Source organism: Microcaecilia unicolor, chromosome 12 (genome assembly GCF_901765095.1).
Source record: "Microcaecilia unicolor chromosome 12, aMicUni1.1, whole genome shotgun sequence".
NCBI classification, from domain to species: domain Eukaryota; kingdom Metazoa; phylum Chordata; class Amphibia; order Gymnophiona; family Siphonopidae; genus Microcaecilia; species Microcaecilia unicolor.
In genome coordinates this window covers 910,206-936,441 of record NC_044042.1, presented here as the reverse complement: position 1 = coordinate 936,441, position 26,236 = coordinate 910,206, and the positions used below count along the sequence as shown (strand labels likewise).

At 43.3% G+C, this 26,236-nt stretch overlaps 1 protein-coding gene across 1 annotated transcript in view; it reads left to right on the top strand.

Moving 5' to 3' along the window:
• AMPD2 (adenosine monophosphate deaminase 2) overlaps positions 1-26,236 on the top strand; it is a 75,091-nt gene that overhangs the window by 24,651 nt on the left and 24,204 nt on the right. The window contains exons 7-12 of the mRNA XM_030220528.1: positions 3,867-4,008; positions 4,746-4,835; positions 5,071-5,200; positions 5,689-5,883; positions 18,068-18,199; positions 18,278-18,441. Coding sequence (XP_030076388.1) covers positions 3,867-4,008; positions 4,746-4,835; positions 5,071-5,200; positions 5,689-5,883; positions 18,068-18,199; positions 18,278-18,441 — 853 coding nt within the window. The remainder of the gene's footprint in view (positions 1-3,866; positions 4,009-4,745; positions 4,836-5,070; positions 5,201-5,688; positions 5,884-18,067; positions 18,200-18,277; positions 18,442-26,236) is intronic.

The following is a 26,236-nucleotide window of genomic DNA, read 5'->3' as shown; positions in this document are numbered from 1 at the left end:
CTGTCCACTTACGCCTGCCACATCACTTCCTGTTGTTCTCAAGTTCAGGAACAAGTATTTGGGCTGCACTGCAATTAAACTTTGAAGTAAAATGAAATTGTAAATATTTGGAGTCTTTGTTACACTCCTGGTGCTACATTTCTGTAAGGATTTTGTTGGAAACATCTTGCTTTCTCGCTCCACATCGATGCCGTTTTTCTCCATTTATATTGGTCCTGACTGAATTAACAAATAGTTATTAGGTTTGTTCTTTACTCTTTTTTTCCCCCTGATATTTTATTGGTTTTAATATAGTGTTAACAACACAGAACAGTAAAGAAAACGGCAAAATATGGAATTGCATAACAAAGAGAGTGTGCCAAGGAGATCTACAAAAACAAAATTACCCTTATAGTAATTATCATCTAATTTGTCTCAGCAGCAATTGAAGCTAAATATGAAGCAACTGGAGACCATTATTGAACCTGTAAGACAATTCAAGTTTATGATATAACAAAACAGATTGCTCCTAACTGTTCTCTACTCTTGAAATTTTACAAGACCAGCCATGAATATTTTGAGGAGGGTAGGTGGGAAATAGGTGAGTCTTTCACCGTTTATTCAGATAAAATAGAGCTGTTTAACTCTTCTGAGGGTCTTTTCCACTCACTAAGGCCCCTTTTTCATTTTCTGGCCAATGCTGCCATTACTTCCCTATCATTCAGAGAGATTACCGTGAGCCGTACTGCCACCTGTTTTCTGTTAATGTGCTGTAATGTAGCTGTGATAACTGATTAGCGCAGAAGCACCCCTCTCTGCTCCCCAGGCACAGCCCCTCGGTGAAAATATACATATTATTTTTTACTGTGCCGGTGTCAAAAGTACTCCAGGATGCCTCAGCGTGGCCAGCACTACACCATTATAAGCTGCGGTAACCTGTGTTAGTGCTTGGTAAAAGGACCCTAAAAGGCCAGATTCATTTCTAGAATGGGGTCAACACTGGGGAGGGACAGACCTGGCATTTACATTTTGTCCCCCAAATATATTTATTACATTTTGAATAAGTAAATATACAACATATGTTCCAATATTGTTACATGTCAATAATAACCATAAAAATACAGCAACATGGAACTAATTGTACACTGCTCAGTTTTTCACAATATTAACTGAAGTCCCTTTCAGGAGTGGTATTTAAACAAAATCTCAATGGGGGTGGTACAAAGAGACAAAGCCACTCCCAACCCCCCTCCCCACTTCATCCGTCCCTGCAGCAACCAAAAACACACTAATCTAATATATCAATAATTCAACAGCAAACTTTGCACTTTCAGGGGCAAAAAGTCCCTAAATGGTATTTTTTCCATTTTGCTGCTTTGCCTCGCCGAACACGCATTCATTCCATTAGCAGTAAGTCCAAAATCACTGTTTTTCCTTTGGGTAAACGCTGGAACCTCTGAGGATCTCCACAGGATGCATTTTCATGCCAGCAAAAACAGTTTCCAAAGCAACGTGACTTCACTGCTCTAAAACTTTTCCAAAACTTGATCCTTGAGAAATAAAATGAATTGTGGATGTAATGAACAGTTTTTGTCAGAAAAGTAGCTATAGACTCCCAGAATTTCTGTATACTTTCACTTTCCATATATTTATTTATTTGTTACATTTGTATCCCACATTTTCCCACCTATTGGCAGGCTCAATGTGGCTTACAGAGTGCTGGAGAGGCCTTTGCAGACTCCGGTGCAAACAAATACAGATTGATGTGGTAAGAATAAAGTTCATGTGGTTCAGCCACATAAGGGAATCGTACAACGGAAGGGGTGTGTTATGTCCATTGCGTATTTTAGTTTTGTTGAGTAGCAGAGATCAGGCATTTATGTTGGATTGGTAGGGTATGCCTTTTTGAACAGGTAAGTTTTTTTGTGTTCTCCGGAAGTGTAGATGGTCATACGTGGTTTTCAAGGCTTTTGGTAATGCGTTCCACAGTTGTGTGCTTATGTAGGAAAAACTGGATGTGTAGGTTGATTTGTATTTGAGTCCTTTGCAACTTGGGTAGTGCAGATTTAGGTACGTTCGTGTTGATTCGGATGTGTTTCTAGTTGGTAGGTCGATCAGGTCTGTCATGTATCCCGGGGCTTCACCGTAGATAATTTTGTGAACCAGAGTGCAGATTTTTAAAGCAATGCGTTCTTTGATTGGGAGCCAGTGTAGTTTTTCGCGGAGGGGTTTTGCGCTTTCAAATCGCGTTTTTCTGAAGATAAGCCTAGCTGCCGTGTTCTGAGCGGTCTGGAGTTTCTTTAAGGTTTGTTCTTTGCATCCCGCATAGATTCCATTGCAGTAGTCTATATGGCTTAGTACCATTGATTGTATCAGGTTGTGAAATGTTTCCCTTGGGAAGAATTGTTTCACGCGTTTGAGTTTCCACATTGAGTGGAACATTTTCTTTGTTGTTGATTTCACTTAGCTCTCTAGTGTTAAGTTGCGATCCATTGTTACGCCAAGTACTTTCAGGCTGTCTGAGATAGGGAGGGTGTAATCTGGGGTGTTGATGGTTGTGGAGTTGTCCGCGCTGTGTTGGGATGAGACGACGAGGCAGTGTGTTTTTTCTTTGTTGAGTTTTAGTTGAAATGCATTTGCCCAAGAGTCCATGATGTTTAGGCCAAAGTCACATTAGGTTCTTTACGTTTTAAACCGTCTCCCATAGCATCGAATCCCATTAGTTCTGCTCTGCTTGGAGCTATATGTAATACTGTGGCTCCTGCATGTGGTGTAGGTTAGCTGTCTGTCTTCTCAAGTATTTCAGATTTCTATTGAGTGCATCCCTTAAGTCTCCCTTCCCAGCTGTCGGCTAATTTAAAGATGTCTGCACCAAGAATGTCTTCCATTATATAATATTCTGATACGTCACCCCTACAGTTTGCTAATATTAAAGTCTCCTGCACTTGCTCCTTCATTTCCAGAGAGAGAGCACGACTTCACATAATGAGCTGTTTGCCTATAGTATTTAAGAGCAGTCTGTTTCAATAACCCTCGGTCAAGAGAGATTTGAAAATTAGGTAAATGTCTATATTCTCCCTTAAGAGCCCAGCTCTGGAGCACTTGTGCTGTAAACACCACTGGAACCCTCAAAAAGGGTTCTAAGTACTTCTCAATTTCTACTTCTATAACCTGTCTAAAATTGGGCTGGCCATATTTAAAATTAGGCCTAGTAAGCAGATGTATCCTAAATGCAATGGCATAGCCACAGGAGATTGAGGTGCTGTCTACTGTTTTGGCTGGTGGGGGTCCCCAAGCCCTGCCAATGAAATCACTGCTTTTTGCAAAGCCAGACAGGTGCGGATGCTTTTCCTGGCCCACTACAATGCTCCCCTCCCCCCCCCCCTGTAATGCTTGTTTTTTCTGAAAATGAGCATGCACAAGGGAGGCCCGCCTCCTGCACATGCTCAGTTTTTGCACCCATCCCCCCCAAAAATCTGAGTTCTGGCTATGCGCCTTCCAAAATGGATAGCGACTGCTGCAGATGCTGATTAGATGTATATTCAGCTCATTAGTTAATTGGATACAACTGGCGCAGAAACTTAGCTTTATATTCTGACTGGCCTGCCTGAATATAGGGTTCCCCATGTTTACTAATCGTGTAGGCTCAGTTGGTGAGTGGAAGAGGTAAGTGTGTGTTGGATACTCACTGATTTAGGGTCACCCTATTACTGGAATCTGTATGATGTCTTCCATGCCCTGGGGTGAAGGTCTGTGGGATGTGGCTATTGAGGGTGTCTCAGGAAGGACTGAGAGTTGGGATAATACTGTGAGAGTTTAAGGGGGAGGTTCAAGGCTCTGGTTGGGGTTTACGTTGTAATTGGAATTCTAATCTTTTGATTTTGCAGATGCTCCTGTTCACCCCCCTTTTGCACAACAGCACCCCTATGAGAAATGTGACCCTCATTCTATGCCCAGTGACATAGGATTTGGGCTCAAAATGGTGGATGGGGTGGTACATGTGTATACCAAGCGGAATATTATGGACAAGTAAGAATGTGCATGTGGGGTATGTGTGATTGTGTGTTTTTTTGGTCTGTGTGCATAAACGTGGGTGTGTCAAGTGTTTGTATGTGTGTATATATATATAGATAGATAGATATAGATATATGTATTTATGTGTGTTTTATATATAGATAGATAGATATAGATATATGTATTTATGTGTGTTTGTATGTTTATTGGTGTTTGTAGGTATAGGTGTGTATGTGAACATATGCATATACTGGTATGACAGAGAGTGTGTATAAGTTTGTTTATTGGTATATGTGGGCATCGGAAGTGTAGCTGCCGGGAGGGGGTTGCAAGGGGAGCAGCCACTCCCCCAAATGGATTTGGAATAAAATGGCGCCTATGCAGATCAGCTGTTCAGTTTCATACTGATGCCTGTTTTACAAAAGGTCTGCTCCCCCTCACAATAAAACCTGACTACGCTTCTGGTGGGTATAGGTGTTTGTGTGTGTATGTTTATTGATGTGTGTGTATATGCTTGTTTATTGATTATGTGTATGTGTGTTTATTGGTGTATGTGGGTATAGATTTGTGTGTGTGTATATATATATTTTGTGGGTAGAAGTGTATGTGTGTGTATGTTTATCGATGTATGTGTGTATTTGTGTATGTTTATCAGTGTATAGGAGGGTGGGTGTTTGTGTGTGGATATGGGTGAGTGTGTTGAGGTATATGTGAGCTAAATTGAAATCGAAATATCTGCCTTTTCTTAACAGAAGCACTGAACTGGACCTGCCGTATCCTGACCTACAGGAATTTTTAGCTGATATGAACTTCCTCATGGCTTTGATTATTAATGGGCCTATGTAAGTAGAAAGAAAAGACCTCTTTAATATGGCATTTTATTCCCGTTACCCAGCCTTCCTCTCTACCCTAATATAGACACCTTGGTTTACCCTGAGCCCCCTGTCGGAAGCTGAAATGCTTTTTGGGCTGTCAGACGTCTCCACAGGTGGTTTTCCTGCTGACGCTGGCTCATAGCTTGTCTGAGTTAGGGCCAGGCACATTTGGTCATGTTACCTCTTCCTTTTATGCGGACAGAAAATCCTTTTGTTACCGCCGTCTGCAATATCTCAGCTCCAAGTTCCAGATGCACGTTCTGCTAAATGAGATGAAGGAACTGGCATCACAGAAAAAAGTGCCGCACCGGGATTTCTACAATATCCGAAAGGTACCTGCAGGGTTTCTTTTCATTCCCTTCCTCCACCTCTGTCTCCTGCCCCCTCATTCTGCATTCTCTTCATTTCTGTTATATATTTGTGTTTTTCAAAGCCGAATGTATTTATTGGAAGTAGTTAATTGGGCTACTTGATTTGTTTTTAATGTACTTGATTATATTTTGATTTTTGAGTATCTTAAAATGAAATCGCTAAATATAGCGCTTTGATTACTAACAGTGCACAGTCTGGCACCTATTCACCCAGCCCCCTATTGCTGCAGGAGGGGGTCCAGGTTTTGTCACACCTTGCTCTCTCATCCCCTTGTAGCCTCAGGCGGGATCCTGGCTTGGTCTCCCCATCCCCCGTAGCTGCAGGAGGGGGTCTCCCTTCCATCCTTTTCCGTCACTGCAAGCATAGTCTCCCTTAAAGCGCCTGCACAATTACAGGCAGGATTCCCATTCTGTCCTTTGTGCTCCCTCTCACTTTCTGTGTTCCACAGGTGGACACGCACATCCACGCCTCATCTTGCATGAACCAGAAGCACCTGTTACGCTTCATTAAGCGATCAATGAAGAAGTGTCCAGATGAGATCGTTCATGTTGAGAGAGGCAAAGAACAGACGCTGAAGGAGGTCTTTGAAAGTATGCATCTAACAGCCTATGACCTGAGTGTAGACACACTGGATGTTCATGCGGTACGTGGCCTGTGGGTTTCTGTATCCTGATTCTGCAGAAATAAGTCATATGTGAAGGGTAATTTTATAACCAGGCGCCTAGTTCAAGGCATCAAAAACACATCCCTTTGCAACTATTTTATAAAGAAAAGTAGAGATCTATATTTTTTTTAATCCAATATTAGCATAAGAAGCTGAAAATGGGCCGCAATCACACACAGCAGTCCTAGGGTTGGTATAGATCCCTGTGTATAGATGGTAGCAAGATCACTTGAATATGATCGCATTTTGTACGTATCGTGCATACATATGTCCTCTGCCTAAACTCTACCCATGTGCACTCGCTCAGTGAAAGCACATGCCATTCAAATAACGGGCCACGTATATATATAGGTGTCCATTTACACTTACAAATGCTTAAAATACCGTCATTTACATACATTCTTGCATTTCCTTACTAAATTACCTCCAAACTGTTTGTCGGTGATAGTCTAGCTCTGTAGACATGGAGGGGAGGAATATAAAAATAAGTAAATAAAACAAGTCTGAAGCACAAGGATTGGGTGTACAAGAAGAAGAGGAGCGTGTGTGGGTGTGTGTATACATGGACATGCCTGTAGCAGAAGGAATAGAGGAGTGGGTGTGTACATAAGGAGGGGAGGGACTTTAAGGAGTTGGGTACATGTGGAGAAGAGGATTGGCTGCGTACACATGGGACATGCCTGTAGCAGAAGGAGTTGGGTACATGAGGAGAAGAGGATTGGCTGCGTACACATGGAGGGGAGGGACATGCCTGTAGCAGAAGGAGTTGGGTACATGGGGAGAAGAGGATTGGCTGCGTACACATGGAGGGGAGGGACATGCCTGTAGCAGAAGGAGTTGGGTACATGAGGAGAAGAGGATTGGCTGCGTACACATGGAGGGGAGGGACATGCCTGTAGCAGAAGGAGTTGGGTACATGGGGAGAAGAGGATTGGCTGCGTACACATGGAGGGGAGGGACATGCCTGTAGCAGAAGGAGTTGGGTACATCGGGAGAAGAGGATTGGCTGCGTACACATGGAGGGGAGGGACATGCCTGTAGCAGAAGGAGTTGGGTACATGGGGAGAAGAGGATTGGCTGCGTACACATGGAGGGGAGGGACATGCCTGTACCAGAAGGAGTTGGGTACATGGGGAGAAGAGGATTGGCTGCGTACACATGGAGGGGAGGGACATGCCTGTAGCAGAAGGAGTTGGGTACATCGGGAGAAGAGGATTGGCTGCGTACACATGGAGGGGAGGGACATGCCTGTAGCAGAAGGAGTTGGGTACATGGGGAGAAGAGGATTGGCTGTGTACACATGGAGGGGAGGGACATGCCTCTAGCAGTGAAATCTTCTGGAGCATATATCTGTTTCCCTTGTTTAGTCATGCAACACATCTCATTAGCGCTGCTACATTATAAAGATGTAGGTCTGGTAACTGGATCCATCCTTGTTGTCTAGACAGTATCAGTTTAGCTTAACTTGATCTTGGCATTCTGTGCTGCCAAATAAGAGATAATATTTCTAAATTGCTCCTCTTCTTTCGGTGAGAACTTTGGAAGAACTAGCTTTTTAACTGGTGCCACCCTTCCTAACATCGAGAGGTTGTGACTTCTTTCCACTTTAAATGTAATTGATGACTGACTTCAATTAATCTATCATGTTCTATAGATCTACCTGATTTGTGTCAGCCCTCAGACGCACCCTCAGCTGTTTCTGTACTGCAGGCATGGCCTAATGGTTTATGCACTAGCCTGGCAACCTGATGGTAGCAGGTTCAAGTCCCACTGTGACTCCCTGTGAGATTGTCCACATAACATCACCCTCCGTTGACCTGGCTTCTGAATGAGTAGCTGCTATGATGGCTACCAGAGAGGGCTAGTTGGACACATCCTATATACAATACAAATTAGGTCTTATATACCACGAAAATCCCCTTTTCAGGGTTCACTGCGGTTTACAATAATTAGTTAAATGACTAAACAATGCAAAGAGCTTGAGGTACAGTGTGGTCTACAGAAGTTAGGGGGATCAAGGTTGAGGGCAGTGGTCTATGTAGCAGTTGCCACAATAGCCCGAGTGTGACTTGATGGAATCGTACTGGGGACGATGGGAACAAAAAGGTTTTTCATTTCATCCTAAACTGTGGTAGTTACTATCTGACCTGATGTAAATGGGGAGGGAGTTCCAGAGAGAGGTTCCCAAAACAGGGAAGAGAGAACTGAAGATCTTCTGGAGCCCAAGTCCCCTGTGCGATAGAGATGAGAGGAAGAACTGATCTTTATCTGTTGGAGTTGGTCAAGCATAGTGATATGTTAACCAGCAGATTGGATGCGGTTCCTTGAAGAACTTGAAACCCTGTTCAAGCAGCTTTGAACTTGATTCTTTTGGCTTATGGTAGCCAGTGTAATTTAGCCAAATGTACTGACAGTATCTGTTTACTTTGAAGATCAGTCTCATTGCGGTATTGTGTATTATTTGCAGTTTCTTTAGATATCAAGACTTGATTCCAAGGAATAGAATGTTGCAGTAGTCGAGATGTGGTAAAATCAGCATTTGGACCAGCATAGTGAATGCTTTCTGGTTAAAGAGTGACTGAATGAATCTTAGCTGTCTCATTTTTAACAGTGTTTTCTTCCAGAGTTGATTGATGGGGGGAGGTTAGTGATAAGGAGGAATCCAGAACTACTCCAAGTACTCTGGTTTCCGATTTGACTGTTAAAGATTTGCCATCACATAGTGTTATTGAGGGTGGAACATCTACCCCTAAGTTTCGGAACCAGAGAGTCTTTGTTTTTGACACATTCAATTTTAATTTGCTTGACAGACCCAGTTCTGGATAACATCCATTCCCGCTGTTACTGTCTGAGTTAGATAGTGGTTGGGGGGGGGGGGGGGGGAGGTAACTGGTAGGGGAGTAGAATGTCATTGGCATAGGACAAAAGCAGTTCACCCAGTTTTAGGTAGATTGTACCTAGAGAGGACATATAGAAGTTGAATAGGATTGGGGAGAGCAGGGAACCTTGAGGGACCCCACATCATAGTAACATAGTAGATGACGGCAGAAAAAGACCTGCATGGTCCATCCAGTCTGCCCATGACAAACTCATATGTGTATACCTTACCTTGAATTTGTACCTGTCCTTTTCAGGGCACAGACCATATAAGTCTGCCCAGCAGTATTTCCCGCCTCCCAACCACCAGTCCCGCTTCCCATCAGCGGCTCTGGTACAGACTGTATAAGTCTGCCCTCCCCTATCCTCTCCTCCCAACCACCACCCGCTCTTCCCCCCACCTGCTCCGCCACCCAATTTCAGCTAAGCTTCTGAGGATCCATTCCTTCTGCACAGGATTCCTCTATGCATATCCCACGCATGTTTGAACTCCGTTACCGTTTTCATCTCCACCACCTCCCGCGGGAGGGCATTCCAAGCGTCCACCACCCTCTCCGTGAAAAAATACTTCCTGACATCTTTCCTGAGTCTGCCCCCCTTCAATCTCATTTTATGTCCTCTCGTTCTACCGCTTTCCCATCTCCGGAAAAGATTCGTTTGCGGATTAATACCTTTCAAATATTTGAACGTCTGTATCATATCACCCCTGTTCCTCCTTTCCTCCAGGGTGTACATGTTCAGGTCCTATTTTCAGGCTGTCTAGTTTATTTAAGAGCCTCCTGTGGGGAACCGTGTCGAAAGCCTTGCTGAAATCTAAGTAGATGACGTCCATAGCACGTCCTTGATTTAATTCTCCCGTCACCCAGTCAAAGAATTCAATGAGATTCGTTTGGCACGATTTCCCTTTGGTGAAACCATGTTGTCTCGGATCTTGCAACTTATTGGCTTCCAGGAAATTCACTATCCTTTCCTTCAGCATGGCTTCCATTACTTTTCCAATAACCGAAGTGAGGCTTACCGGCCTGTAGTTTCCAGCTTCTTCCCTATCCCCACTTTTGTGAAGAGGGACCACCTCCGCCGTTCTCCAATCCCTCGGAACCTCTCCCGTCTCCAAGGATTTATTAAACAAGTCTTTAAGAGGACCCGCCAGAACCTCTCTGAGCTCCCTCAGTATTCTGGGGTGGATCCCGTCCGGCCCCATGGCTTTGTCCACCTTTAGCTTTCCAAGTTGTTGATACACACTCTCTTCCGTGAACGGCGCTCTATCCACCTCATTTTCAGGTGTACTTTTGCCAGTCTCTCTCGGTCCTTCCCCAGGGTTTTCTTCAGTGAAAACAGAACAAAAGTATCTATTTAGCAAATTGGCTTTTTCTTCTTCATTTTCTACATAGCGTTTTGTTATATCTTTTAGTCTCACAATTCCCTTTATAGTCTTTCTCCTTTCACTAATATACCTGAAGAAGTTTTTGTCTCCCCTCCTTACATTTCTAGCCATTTGTTCTTCCGCTTGCGCCTTCGCCAGACGTACCTCTCTCTTGGCTTCTTTCAGTTTCATCCGGTATTCCTCCCCGTGTTCCTCCTCTTGAGATTTTCTATATTTCTGGAACGCTAACTCTTTAATCTTTATTTTCTCAGCCACTTGCTTTGAAAACCATATTGGTTTCCTTTTTCTCTTGCTTTTATTTACTCTCCTTACATAAAGGTTCTGTGGCCCTGTTTATTACTTCTTTTAGCCTGGACCACTGTCCTTCCACTTCTCGTATGTCCTCCCAGCCCATCAGCTCCTTCCTCAGGTATTCTCCCATTTTGTTAAAGTCAGCTCGCTTGAAATCGAGGACTTTGAGTTTAGAGTGGCCGCCGTCCACAGCCGTTACATCAAAATAAACCGTTTGATGGTCACTGTTTCCAAGGTGCGCAGCTACTCGGACATTTGACACACTATCCCCATTCGTGAGCACCAGATCCAACGTGGCTGCCTACCTCGTGGGTTCGTTCACCATTTGTCTGAGCAGACCACTTTGGAAAGCATCCACAATCTCTCTACTTCTTTCCGATTTTGCAGACGGAACCCTCCAATCTACATCCGGCAGATTAAAATCTCCTGGGATTCAGAACTGGGAGAGACGTTGGTTATGTTTGACTGAATATCTTCTGTTTGCCAAGAATTTGCTGAACCGTTTGAGGACTGTTCCAGAGATGCTGATTTGATTGAGCCGTTCAATCAGCAGTAAATGGTCGACTGCATTGAAGGCAGCTGAGATGTCGAACTGGAGTAGAATCACTTGCTCACCCTTGCAGAGGTGCTGTTTGATGAAAGTGGTGAGGGTAACTAAGAAGTAGGGATTCTGTACTATGTGCTGTTCTGAATCTGAACTGTGATCTGTAGCATGGAAAAGCATTCTAACTATGTAGAGAATTGTCTGTTGACATAGCTTTCCAGCATTTTTGTGAAGAGAGGAATGTTGGCCACCAGGGGATAGTTTATTGGTAAGGCGGCATCTAGTCCTGCTCCTTTCAGCAATGGGGTAAGGACTGTTTTGCCCATGTGTTGAGGGAGTGATCCCTACTCTAAAAGCCCGTTGAGTCCTAACATCAGCCATTGAATTACCTCTGTTGGGATAGTAGGTAACAGGGTTCGAAGGCAGTAATCGAGAACACAGTGGGAGCTAGAGCATTTCAGCAGGAGTGATTTTACTGCGTTCTGTGGTAGTAGGTAAAAGATAACCAGCTTTGGTCGGCCTTAATTATTTGAGATCATTCTTTGAAACTGAACAGAGAAAATACTACATTTTTGCTATTGGGCCAATCAAGTGATGTATGGAATGATAGTACAGTACAACTTAGTAATCTGAATTTTAAATTTGAGTCTAGCTTGAAGATACTGGGTTTGATGATGACTAGTAATGTTGCATTGGATTTACAGGTAAATGTAGTGGTAAAAAGATCTTTTTTTTTTTTTTAGCATTAGGGAAACTCACGAGAATTAGGGAATGTCTTGAACCTCCAGCTTTTAGATTAGCCATACAAAGTTTTATCCTATCACCTATTGCAGGTTTTATTGAAAAAGCTTCAGTTAATTCAAAATGCAGCAGCCAGACTAATCTTTTTGGCTACTAAGCAGGACAAACTTACGCCATTGTTGGTCAATTTACATTGGCTACTGGTGGAGGCCTGAATTTGATTTAAATTATGCATATTAGTCTTTAAGTTAATTCAAGGGTATGTTAAAACTGATGTCCCTTAAATAGGATGAATTCTATGGAGGTCAGAAATTTCTATATGTTGTATTTTCCAAATCCTAGAGGTTTGCATTCAAAAAAAATTTTTTTTACAACCACATTTGATTATCGAGCTGCACTAATCTGGAATTCCATTCCTTATCAGATTAGAATTCCTTATGCTTCCCAATTGTTTTGTAAAGCCCTAAAGACGTACCTATACGAGACATCAGTGGGAAATCCCCATAGCTTTTACAAGCACAAGGTTTATACACAAACAATGCTTCCAACTGCCCAAAATTGTTTTGTAGTCCCACAAAGGATCTAAAGAACATAAGAATAGCCATACAGGGTCAGACCAGTGGTCCGTTAGCCCAGTATCCTGCTTCCATCAGTGTCAATCCAGGACACAAGTACCTGACAGAATCCCAAATAGTAGCAACATTCTATGTTACCAACCCCGGGGCAAACTGTGGCTTCCCAATGTCCGCCTCAATAACAGTTTATGGACTTTTCCACCAGGACCTTGTCCAGACCTTTTTTTTAACCTAGATACGCTAAATGCTGTTACTATATCCTCCAGCAGCAAGATCCAGAGCTTAACTATTCTTTGCGAGAAAAAATATTTCATTCTATTTGTTTTCAAAGTAATTCCATGTAATTTCATTGAGTGTCCCCTGGTCTTTGTACTTTTTGAAAGAGTGAAAAGTTGATTTACTTTTACCTGTTCTACACCACTCAAGATTTTGTAGACCTCAATCATATCCCCCTCATCCATCTCTTTTCCAAGGTGAAGAGCCCTAACCTGTTTAGCCTTTCCTCATATGAGAGGAGTTCATCCCCTTTATCATTTTGGTCTCTCGTCTTTGAACCTTTTCTAATTCTGCTCTATCTTTTGTGAAATGGTGACCAGAATTGAACACAATACTCAAGGTGAAGTCGCACCATGGAGCGATACAGAGGCGTTTTAATATTCTTGGTCTTATTTACCTTCCCTTTCCTAATAATTCCTAGCATCCTGTTTTGGTTTATCTTCCGCCATTTTTTGTGGTTTGTTTTTTTTGGCTGCCGCTGCACACTGCGCAGAAGATTTCAGCATTTTGTTTACAATGACACCTAGATCTTTTTTTGGGTGCTTACTTGCAAGGTGGGCCTAGCAATGTAATGCAAGGCTCCACATTAGGAGTCACTGACCAGGAAAGGGATCTAGGTGTCGTCATTGATGATACATTGAAACCCTCTGCTCAGTATGCGGTGGCGGCTAAGAAAGCAAATAGAATGTTGGGTATTATTAGGAAAGGAATGAAAAACAAAAATGAGGATGTCATAATGCCTTTGTATCGCTCCATGGTGCGACCGCACCTCGAATATTGTGTTCAATTTTGATCACCGCCTCTCAAAAAAGATATAGTAGAATTAGAAAAGGTACAGAGAAGGGCGACAAAAATGATAAAGGGGATGGGATGTCTTCCTTATGAGAGAGGCTAAAGTGGCTAGGACTCTTTAGCTTGGAGAAAAGATGGATGAGGGGAGATATGATAGAGGTCTGTAAAATAATGAGTGGAGTGGAACGGGTAGATGTAAATCACTTGTTTACTCTTTCCAAAAATACTAGGACTAGGGGGGCACACAATGAAACTACAAAGTAGTAAATTTAAAATGAATCGAAGAAAATATTTTTTCACTCAATGTGCAATTAAATCTGGAATTCATTGCCAGAGAATGTAGTAAAAGCAGTTAGCTTAGCAGGATTTAAAAAAGGTTTGGATGGCTTCCTAAAGGAAAAGTCCATAGATCATTATTAAAATGGACTCAGGGAAAATCCACTGCTTATTTCTAGGAAAAGCAGCATAAAATGTAGTGTACTGTTTTGGGATCTTCCCAGGTACTTGTAACCTGGATTGGCCATTGTTGGAAACAGGATGCTGGGCTTGATGGGCCTTCGATCTGTCCCAGTATGGCAATACTTATGTACTTAGGCTTTCCCCTAGAGGGGCACTTCTTCAAGCTGCTGCTTCTGGCACCAAACAGGCTATTTCCTGTCCTGCTCCCGGGCTGGGTTAACCCTTTCTACCTACCCAGAGCACTCCTCACACTCCAGTTAATGCTTGTTGGCTAAAACCTCCTCTTTATTCATCCTTAAGTTGTTGGGCCTGTCCTGTACACCCCTCTCCTCATGGGTCCTGGCAGGAGTGAAGGCAACCAAAGACCATGTGCTCACTAATCTTATCACTTTTATAACTTCTCAACTCCCACCCCAACTATAATTCCTACTGTCAGTCACTTTCTGCTAATCCTTTCTCAGGGCTGGCTCTTCACCCTCCCACTCATGGTGTTCTCCCTCCCCCCAGTAACTCCGGAAAGTTCTACAGCAGTGCGATAATCCCCCAAGGAAAATTTCCAAACCCGGTTTACCAGGGGATTATACATATAAACTACTGTGCAAGATCATAACTGCAGAAAAAAAAAATACAGATTACAAAGAGTATCCCCACCCGCCTACCTTACAATCCATGGTGGTCTAGGAGTGTAGTCAGGGCAGGGGGTAATCTCCAGTTGCTCTTCCCATGTTGGCTCTACTCGCAAAATTGCTGCCATGACCTCTTACGGCAGTGTCATGAGATTACCACTAGAGGTCATGACAGCCATTTTGATAGCAGAACCAACATGGGTAGGAGCGACTGGGGATCACCCCCTGCCCTGACTATACACTTAGACTGCCAGGGATTGTAAGATAGGCCCAAGGGGTGGGGGGAGGCATGTACAGGTGGGCAACTCCTGTTCGGAAGGGAGGGAGACAAACATGATAAAGCACATATTTTCGGCTTCCACCGAAAACACATACTCAAATCAGTTTTAACCAAAACCATGGCATTAGCCTTTTAGCCGAAACCAAAACCAGGCAGAAAAAGGATTTGGGGCCAGTTCAGTACCATAACCAAAACTGAAATTCAGTCGGCCTCTAACCCCTATAACTGATATTGGCATGGTAACTTCAGCCAGCTGACACAGAGAGTCTGTGTGCTCAGTTGAACACAGGTACATGAACAGCAAGAGGTAATATGAACCCCACAGGAAGACTATGACCTCATTGGGCTCATTTTCGAAAGAGAAGGACACCCAGCTTTCAACATAAATTGGAAAATGGACGTCCTTCTCATAGAGTCATCCAAATCGGTATAATCGAAAGCCGATTTTGGACGTCCTCAACTGCTTTTCATCGCAGAGATGGCCAAAGTTCAAGGAGGCGTATTGGAGGTGTAGCGAACGCGGGACTTGGGCATGCCTAACACTAGGACGTCCTCGACCCATAATCAAAAGAAACAAGGATGTCCCTGAAGACCACTTGGACGACTTTACCTGGTCGTGTTTTTCTTACGACCAAGGCACAAAAAGTTGCCCGAAATGACCAGATGACCACCAGAGAGAATCGGGGATGACCTCCCCTTACTCCTCCAGTGGTCACTAACCCCCTCCCACCCTCAAAAACATCTTTAAAAATATTGATTGCCAGCCTCAGATGTCATACTCGGGTCCATCACAGCAGTATGCAGGTCCCTGGAGCAGTTTTAGTGGGTACTGCAGTGCACTTCAGGCAGGCGGACCCAGGCCCATCCCCCACCCACAACCTGTTACATTTGTGGAAGAAACAGCAAGCCCTCCAAAACCCACCACAAACCCACTGTGCCGACATCTAGGTGCCCCCCCTTTACCCGTAAGGGCTATGGTAGTGGTGTACAGTTGTGGGTAGTGGGTTTTGGGGGGATTTTGGAGGGCTCAGCACACTAGGTAAGGGAGCTATGTACCTGGGAGCAATTTATGAAGTCCACTGCAGTGCCCCCTAGGGTGCCCAATTGCAGTCCTGACATGTGAGGGGGACCAGTGCACTAGAAATGCTGGCTCCTCCCATGACCAAATGTCTTGCATTTGGTCGTTTCTGAGATGGACGTCCTTGGTTTCGATTATCGCCGAAAATCAGAAATGACCAAGTCTAGTGATGACCATCTCTAAGGACTATCAAATTTCAGGATTTGGACGTCCCTGACCGTATTATCAAAACAAAAGATGGACGTCCATCTTGTTTCAAAATACGGGTTTCCCCGCCCCTGGATGGGGACGTTTTGAGAGGACGTCCTCATCAAAACTTGGACATCCCTTTCGAAAATGCCCCACCATGGAAAATAAGATGGCATCAATCTGGAGACTACTCTGTCTTTGGTCACTTTACAGGAAGATGCAATGAGAGAACTCAGTAGGTGATCAACTTTTCAAACTATAAGTTTCTGTGGATGATTTCAAGAAAAGTTTAGAATGGCAAGCCATGTGATTGCAGCACATGGAGTAAAGAATAATGTGACAGAAGAACAGGGCAGAAGCTGTTGATGTCCACCTGTGAATAATAGAAGAAAAGTACAAATCATAGGATTAACTGAATTAGGGAAGGACCATGAGCTCTGGAATTTGCAGAGAAGTGGCTATAGGATATTTTGGGACTTATATTGACAGAAAGATTTATGAAGGTAGACTGTGTACGCTACATAGGTACCCGTAGAGAAAATGGAGATCAACCAAGGCCAGTACTGGCAAGAATTTTAAACTACGCTGGCTAAGAGCAAACTGTTGAGCCTTTATATAAGCAAGTGGGCATCGGACTATAAAGGTATGAAAATCTGGTAGTTCCCGGACTACTCACCGAGAGTCACAGAGGAGCGGTGTGCAATGGCCCTGTACAGCATGAATCTGTACATCCTGCCAAAATCAGGGTTGCACATGAAAATGCACCTTAAAGTTCTCGGATCCAGAAGCCTTGAAGAAATTATTGGCACACGTAGCAAGACCATGGAATTTGTGCTGTTTATTTATCTACTCCCCAAACATTAGGAGAGCTTGTTTTTTAATGCTCAGACACACTGGAAAGACTATACAAAAGTTTACAGATCTACTGGGCTGCAGCTACCAAAGTCTACTATATGTTGGTGACCATTATTAGAGAGAGCAATTGGTTTGTGAGAATGATATTGGAAAGACAATGAGCAGTAATTGTGGTCATTTCCTACAAAAGACCAGAAGGTCTGCCTTTTTATGTACACAGAGGGAGGCAGTATGTATATGGGGGTGTGAACACATGGAGAGGACAATCATGTGTTTATGGGGGAAGACAGTATATACACAGAGGGGAGTGTGTGAACACATTTATTTATTTATTTATTAGGACTTATTTACTGCCTTTTTGAAGGAATTCACTCAAGGCGGTGTACGGTAAGAATAAATCAAACATAAGCAATAGACAATTACAGCAGTAAAAACAATCAAATAACAATACAAAGTATGGCATACTATACTACTTACAATATCAACACAATACCTACTAGAACATTTTAATTGACGGCGCAGGATATAAGCAAAGATGGAACATAAGAGGAGTTGGAAAGTAAGGTGATTGAAATAATCACCTAACTTTCCAACTGCTCTTATGTTCCATCTTTGCTTATACCCTGCACTGTCAATTAAAATGTTCTATTATGTATTGTGTTGACATTGTAAATAGTATACTATTAGTACTGAGCTGAAATAAATGTGTTCACGCACTCCCCTCTGTGTATATACTGTCTTCCCCCATAGTTGCACATGAAGTTGCACGTGAGGTCAGAGAGATGGTTAAATATTATCTCAGCTAGGGTAGGAGTGGATAAACATGTCCCGCTGCAGTATGTGCAGCCTGAGTCAATCCTTGTGTGTGTTTGTGAGACTAACAAGTTAGTTACTTCTTCCATTAAAGGCTTGGTTGACGAGCCAAGTTTTCACCTGCTTCCTGAAGTAGAGGTAGTCTTGTGTTAAGCGGAGCCTTTCAGGCAGTGCATTCCAGAGTGTGAGGGCTACTCCGGAGAAGGCTCACTTGCGGGTATCACATTGTGTAATGTCTTTTGGAGAGGGTGTGGTTAGTAATAGTCCTTGTATGTATAGAAGGAAAGAGCGGATACAGAGCTTCATGTGTGTGCTAGGGTATAAACACAAGAAGAGGTTCTTCGCTCTAGTAACGATAATCTCACTTGCCTTTTATTGTACAGGACAGAAATACATTTCACCGTTTCGATAAGTTTAATGCTAAGTACAATCCAATCGGGGAATCCATCCTTCGAGAGATCTTTATCAAAACTGATAACCAAGTCTCTGGAAAGTACTTTGCACATATTATCAAGGTAAACAGTTGTTTCTCTTTTCTACACAAGTAGTAAATGTCTGGACCATTGTATTTACTGCACCTTCTCCCTTCTCAGGAGGTGATGTTTGACCTAGAGGAGAGTAAATACCAGAACGCAGAGCTGCGACTCTCCATCTATGGCCGTTCCCGGGATGAATGGGACAGTCTGGCCCGGTGGGCTGTGTATCATAAGGTCCATTCCAACAACGTGCGGTGGCTGGTGCAAATCCCACGGCTCTTGTGAGTATGTCAGTATTGCAGACCTAGCAGTGCTTGGCTGTGTCTAGTATGTCTGCCATAGTCCTCTCCCTCCTTGGTCCAGTATAAATGCCATAGTCTTCCTCCCCCCCCCCCCCCCCCAGTTTGCTCTGTAGGTAGTATCCCTCCACCTCTGACTTGGTTTGCATTCTGTAGTCTCTCTGTCCCCCAATGCCCACTGTGAATGCCATAGTCATTCTCCCCTCCCCCCAAATAGCTCTGCATGTATGCCATTGGCCTGCCATCACCTCCCTCCACCCACCTAATGCATGAAGAAAACCTTGACTCTCCTGGCTGGACTTGCTGTAGACTTCTCCCAGCTTAACGCTTATGCTGTTGTCCTCACGCCTTGGGTCTCCGAATCCAGGATGAATGACTGGCTGCATCTGTTATCCTTTCTCTCTGCCAGTAATTAATTTTGTATTAATTAGTACTTTTCCTGTGTAGTATTTTTCCTTGTATCTTGGCTCAATAATTTGTGGACTGAGTTTAGAGGGTAATTTCCCCCTTTTTAAAATTTCTTCATTGTTATTTATTTTATTTGTTACATTTGTATCCCAAAATTTCCCACCTATTTGTAGGCTCAATTTGGCTTACATAGTACCGGAGAGGCGTTTGCAGACTCTGGTGTGAACAAATACAAAGTGATGTTGTGGTAAGATAAAGTTCATGTGGCACAGCCACATTAGGGCATCGTATAACGGAAGAGTTGTGTTATGTCCATTGCGTTCTTTAGTTTTGTTGTGTTGCAGATATCAGGTATTTATGTTGGGTCGGCAGGGTATACCTTTTTAAACAGGTTAGTTTTTAATGTTTTCCGGAAGTTTAGGTGATCGTATGTGGTTTTCAAGGCTTTTGGTAATGCGTTCCACAGTTGTCTGCTAATGTAGGAAAAACTGGATTCATAGGTTGATTTGTATTTGAGTCCTTTGCAGCTTGGGTAATGCAGATTTAGGTACGTTCGTGTTGATTCGGATATGTTTCTAGTTGGTAGGCCGATCAAGTCTGTCATATATCCCGGGGCTTCACCGTAGATAATTTTGTGAACCAGAGTGCAGATTTTGAAAGCAATGCATTCTTTGATTGGGTAGTTTTTCACGGAGGGGTTTTGCACTTTCAAATTGCGTTTTTTCCGAAGATAAGCCTAGCTGCCGTGTTTTGAGCGGTCTGAAGTTTCTTTAAGGTTTGTTCTTTACATCCCGCATAGATTCCATTGCAGTAGTCTACATGGCTTAGTACCATTGATTGTACCAGGTTGCGAAATGTTTTCCTCGGGAAGAGTTGCTTCACGCGTTTGAATTTCCACATTGAGTGGAACATTTTCTTTGTCGTGGATGTCACTTGGCTTTCTAGCATTAAGTAGCGGTCCATTGTAACGCTGAGGATTTTCAGGCTGTCTGAGATAGGGAGGATGTGATATGGGATGTTGATGATTGTGGGGTTGTCCGCACTGTGTTGGGACGAGAGGATGAGACAGTGTGTTTTTTCTTTGTTGAGTTTTAGTTGAAATGCATTAGCCCAAGAATCCATGATGTTCAAGCTGTTCTTGATTTCGTTGGTGATTTCTGTCAGGTTAGATTTATAAGGAATGTATATTGTGACATCGTCTGCATAGATGAAAGGGTTAAAGCCTTGGTTGGATAAGGATTTGGCTAGTGGGGTCATCATTAGCAGGGCCGGTCTTAGCAAGTGCGGGGCCCTATGCAGACCAATTTGGTGGGGCCCCATCCTAGCCCCACCCCCACCATAGCCCCGCCCCACTGTAGTCTCGCCCCCACCATAGCTCCACCCCATTGATAAAATTATCCCTCAGGTGGCTGGAGGGAGGGGAACAAGGAGACTTGCGTCGCGGGACATGGGTGGAGGGCAGACGAGCGTGGTCGGCGAGGCAGAGGCAAGGCACGCCGCGCGGGGCCCCCTTAGGCGCGGGGCCCTATGCGGCCGCCTCGGTCGCCTCTGCCTAAGACCGGCCCTGATCATTAGGTTGAAGAGGATCGGTGATAGCGGTGATCCTTGTGGTACTCCACAGTTTGCTTTCCACGGTGATGATATGTTTGAGTTTGATTTTACTTGATATGTTCTTGTGGTTAGGAAACCCTTGATCCAGCTAAGTATGTTTCCACCGATTCCAAACTTATCGATTAATCTTATTAATATATTACGGTTTACCATGTCGAATGCTCTAGACATGTCGAATTGGAGGAGGTGGATGTTTTTGCCTGTTGCTATTTCTTCTTGAATTTGGCTAGAAGAGTGAGTAGTACTGTTTCTGTGCTGTGGAGGGGGCGAAAACCTGATTGTGATTTGTGTAATATTGAGAATTTGTTTATATAATCTGTAAGTTGTTTGGCTACCATGCTTTCCATCAGTTTGACTAACAACGGGATGGATGCTACTGGACGATAGTTAGTGATTTCATTTCTGTTTTTCTTGGTGTCTTTTGGTATCGGGGTGAGTAGGATGTTGCCATTTTCCTTAGGGAAGAGACCTTGCTGAAGCATGTTGTTTAGGTGAGATGTGAGTTCTGCTATGAAGCGGTCAGGGGCGGATTTCATTAGGTAGTTGGGACATATATCTAGTTTGCAGTGAGTGTTGGAGAACTTGCTGATCGCCTGTATAACTGTATCGATGGTAAGGAGGGTGAAGTTTAACCAGGTTCGGTCAGCTGGGTATTCTCCAGTGGTTGGGTCCAACTCATTTAGGAAGTTTTCGATGTCAGTGTTGTCATGAGGTAGCGTGTTGTGTAGGTTTGCAATTTTTTCATTGCAATACTTAGCAAGTTTGTCTGCAGATGGGATGTCTGTATTTGTTGTAGTGACCAAGTTGGTGTCTAGGAGTTTGTTCACGAGTTGGTATAATTTCTTTGTGTCTTTGTAATCTGTCCCTATTTTAGTTTTATAGTATGATCTTTTGGTCTGTCTTATTGCATATTTGTATTTTCTTTGTGATTGTTTCCATGTGTTGAGTGTGTGTTCGTCTTTTGTTTTTCTCCATGCTCGTTTGAGTTTCCTGGATTGTGTTGTTAGTTTTTTCAGTTCATCGTTGAACCATGGTATTGGGTTATGCTTTCGTGAGGTTCTTGTTCTTAAGGGTGCTATTTCATCTAGTATGCATTTGCATCTTTTGTTCCATTCCATGAGGAAGTATTTGGAGTCTGTTTGTGCTGACCATTCATTGTTATATATCAGTTGCCAGAATGTTTTCGTGTTTACTTGACCTCTTGTGCTGTAGGATGTGTGTTCTTGTATTTGATGTAATCCCTTCTTCCACCAGTGTAGGGATACGTTTAGTTTGTAGTTTGTTACGAGTATTTTGCATTTTTTGCTGCTTTTGCCATTATCATTCATAAGTGAATTCTTTGAATGTAAAGATGTTTGAATATTATGAACAAAAAAGTTTTAAAAACAGCATGAATACGATAGGTCTGCTAAGCCAGCATGCATGCTATAGGCCCTCCAACCCAGCATGTATAACGTTGCCCCCTCCTTGGCTAAGCATGTTACTATAATCTGTCCCCCCAGCCCAGCACATATGCCACAGTTGCTCCCTCTACTCAGTTCAGTGTGCACGCCATAGTGTTCTTCAGCCCCCACAAAATGCACTGCATTCTTCCTGCCCTTCCCCCAAGCTGAGCAGACATGCTACACCCACTCTGCCAAGCCAATCATGATGCTCACCATGAATTCAATAGTCCTCTGAGCCCAGCATGCATATTGCACTTCTGTTCCCTAGAATACGGATCAGCGAAAAGGGTCTGATCTGATAAGGGTTTTACCTGATTTCGTAAGTTCTCTTCCTCCTCCCAGTCTTTCTATTCACCTAAGCTCTTCCTGTCTTCTTTCTTCTCTACTTTGGTCCTCTCATCCCTCTCTTCTATCTGCCTTCTCACCTGCTTCTCTCATTCCCTCTCTCCCTTCTTCCCTGCCTTTATTCCCTCTCATCCTCTTGTTTTTCCTCCTCTTTCTTTCTCACTAATTTACATATTTATTTATTTATTCAGAACATTTATACCCCGCTTTATACCACTTAAAGCAGCATCAAAGCAGCTTACAATGAACTGATGAATAATCACAATGACAATGGAAGGGGAGGGAAAATGCATTGCAAAGCGTTGGCCAGAGCTGAGAATTCAATTACAAATTGATCTGAATTTGAGCAGAGAGAAGCAAGGAACCAGAGAAAAATAAACAACAGGAATGGTGAAATTAAAGTCCAGGATGGTCCATAGATATGATGGTAGGAAGGACTTCAGTTGATTGAACTCAAACCGTGGCAGGATGAGATGAGAGCCCGGACAGGCCAGATCGAGGAAACCGGCTGCAGAAGAAGTGGAAAGCAGCTTTTCAACCGTCTTCTGCTCCCTAGACGATGGATGCAGCAACCAGGTGACGCAGTTCCACGAGGCCCAATGGCCCAGCCACAGCAGCCAACGGATGAAGAACATGCCCAGGGCCAACGGGCAGCAGGCGGAGTGCCCGTAGTGGCAGCCAAAATGCGGCAGCAGTAAGCGACTCAAAGAATAGAGGAGGACATCAAAGGCAGCCGGAGGGAGTCAGTGCTCGACCGAACAGCTGATCGCTCGCACTGCCAGACGCGGACGGTATGAATGACCCAAGCGGCGGCACTCAGAAACGGCGTAATCTGGCCGCTACAAACAGCCGGACGCAGCATAACAGGCTCCCGACGACACCCCAGGCCAAGGGAGGCATAGGATTAATGATGTTGAGCCGATCCAGGACTAAAGTCCAGCGGTGAGCCCGGGGGCCTCAGGAGCTAACGGTTCCCGTCCCTCTATGCAGCAGAAACAGAGAACATGATAATGATCATATGTATATCCAATACGCCCATCCACACCAGCTTCTCAACTCTACAATCCTTTCCTCTCCCTCAGACATCCTCTGTGCTTGTTCTCCATTTCCTTGAATTCAGAAAAAGTCCTCGTCTCCATCACCTTCATCGTTTGGCTGTTTCATGCTTCCACCACACGTTCTAATCTCTTCATTGGTTGCCTATTTTAAGATTCTTCTCTTGACTGGTTTTCCTTGCTATTTATCTTCTCATTTCTCATACTTCCTCTCATCCTTTACAATCAAGATATCTACATATTCTTTGGCCTCCATCACCACCAATGGTTTGGCTTGATACTACACATCAGTCTTCATTTGCATACTTAGCTAGCTCCTTATTTTATAGAATTCCCCCCCTCCCCCAGTTGAACTTGGTGCTGAATCTACTTACTGAAGATTTGGAACTGATTAAAAACCTGGCTATTCATCTGGGCTTCTCAATAATTTCCCCCTTCATCTCTGAATTTAAGAGATGTCCATCTGTCTTCATTTGTGTTAGCTTAATACAACATATTCTGTTGTCTATGGTGAAGGGCGGTTAATCAAATTTTAATAAAACAATATAAGGTACAATCCCAAAAACTAGCAATATTCCATGCTACCTATCCCCAGGGACAAGCAGTGGGCAGTGGCCTTCCCCAGGCCTACTTTAGTAACGGTTTACAGACTTTTCTTCCAGGAACTTCTCCAAACCTTTTTTAAACTCAGTTATGCTAACTACTTTTACCATGTCAATGAGTCCCATAGCTTAACTGTACATATTTATAAATGATCTAGAGATGGGAACAACTAGTGAGGTAATTACATTTTCTTATGACACAAAGTTATTCAAAGCTGGACCTTACGAGACTGGGAGACCAAATGGCAGATGACATTCAATGTGAGATGCACATGGGGGAAGCCACTGCTTGACCTGGATTAGCCGTTGTTGGAATTAGGATACTGGGCTGGATGGACGATTGGTCTGACCCAGTATGACTAATCTTATGTGCGTTTTTCCTTCTTAAAACTAGTTAGTTCCTTGTATGATGTGTGCCGAGTTGAGCACCCAAGTCATTTTGAAAAGTTGGCTTCTGTACCCCCTCTTGTCAGTTACTGAACCAGCTGCTCCATGAAGCAGTCAATTATTGATGGTTATAGTTATACTGGACTGTGATCTGTTCAGGAAAAATAGGGTAGGAAGAAAGGGAGGGGGAGTGGTATTATATGTTAAAGATTAATATTAAAGTCACACAATTGCAAACCCTACAGGGTAAGGAAGAGGCTGTGGGTCAATCTGGAAAGAGGGAATAGCAAATGTATTTATATAGGTGTGATATACAGGCTTCCTTTACAGACAGAAAAAGTAGACAGAGATTTAATTGAAAGCATTCAAAATATAGCTGTGAAAGGGAAAGTACTACTAATAGGTGATTTTAATTTGCCAGATGTTGATTGGGATATCTCTATTGCGGGGTCCTTTAGAAGCAGATAGATCCTGGATTCTCTGCAGGAGGAACTATTCCAGCAGTTGGTAATGGAACCCACCTGAGATGGAGCCATACTGGACTTGGTGCTTACGAATGGGGGGAGTGTTTCTGATGTTCTAGTAGGTGATTATCTGGTGGTTTAATATTAAGATAGGTGTGGACGGGGTTTATTCAACAGTGAAGGTTCTAGACTTCAAAAAAACTAACTGTATTCGGATGGGGGATTCCCTCTCGGAATTGCTGTCTGGATGGGAACATCTGGAAGTTGGAAAGCAGTGGTCAAAACTGAAAGCAGCTATTGTAAGCGCAACAAACCTTTTTGTAAGGAAAGTAAATAAAATTTAAGAGGAAAAAGAGGCTGTTTTTGTTTTCAAAAGTTATAGCTGAAAAGGTAAGGAAAAAGTTTAGCCTTTATAAACTACAAGAGATTGCAGAAAGAGGAAGACAGGCAACCATATCTGGAAAAGCTAAGAGAAACTGGTAGAGTAGTCAGGAAAGCAAAGATGTAAATGGAAGAAAAACTAGCCAATACTATTTTTTATTTATTTATTTATTGCATTTGTATCCCACATTTTCCCACCTCTTTGCAGATATGTTAGTTAGTTAAACCCTGCCAAGCTGGCTGGTTGTTCATATTCAGCAGCTCTTTAACTAGGCTAGGGGTGGTCTGGGGCGGAGTTTGGGCAGAGCTGCTACTTAACCAGTTAGAGGTGATATTAAGTCCGCTAAGTAAGCTGATAAAGCTGGGATGGTATAAAGGCTGTCCTAACTTTATCCGCCAAGCTCAATGGGCACCGGTCTCAGTATCGGCCAATGTCTTGGTGGACTTTGGGTTGATGTACTGACCCAATATTCAGTGCTGAAGTTCGGACGTGCCCTGGCATTGAACATCTGGGGTTAACTCAGCGCACGGTGGTTACCGATGAATATCGACCCCATAAAATCTAAAGAAAAAAGAGTGTTATTTTATCTAGTCTTACACTCCACTGCCTTTATGCTCTGCTTTAACAATGATTACATTAGTTGACAGAATTTATCCTTTGTTATTTGAGTATTCTAATGTGTGTCCACTGAGGTATTTCATTTGTATTTTCATTTGTATTGTGCTGACATTATCAGTATCATATCTCTGTTATTTGAATGTTCTTCCATGCTATCTATTATGGTATCATGTGTATTGTATTCACATGTATTATATTTCTGTTGTATGATTGTTATATTTCTGCTACTGTATCATGTTCGTATTACTAGGATTAAAGTATGCTTATTTTTAGAGTGGAAGAGAAGCTTAATGGTTAATGCAGTGGGCTGGGAACCCAGGGAACTGGGTTCAAATCCCACTGTGGCTCCTTGTGACCCCGGGTAAGTTATTTAACCCTCCATTGCACCAGACACAAAACAGAGATTGTGAGCCCACTAGGGACAGAGAAAGTACCTGAATGCAATATATAAACTGCTTTG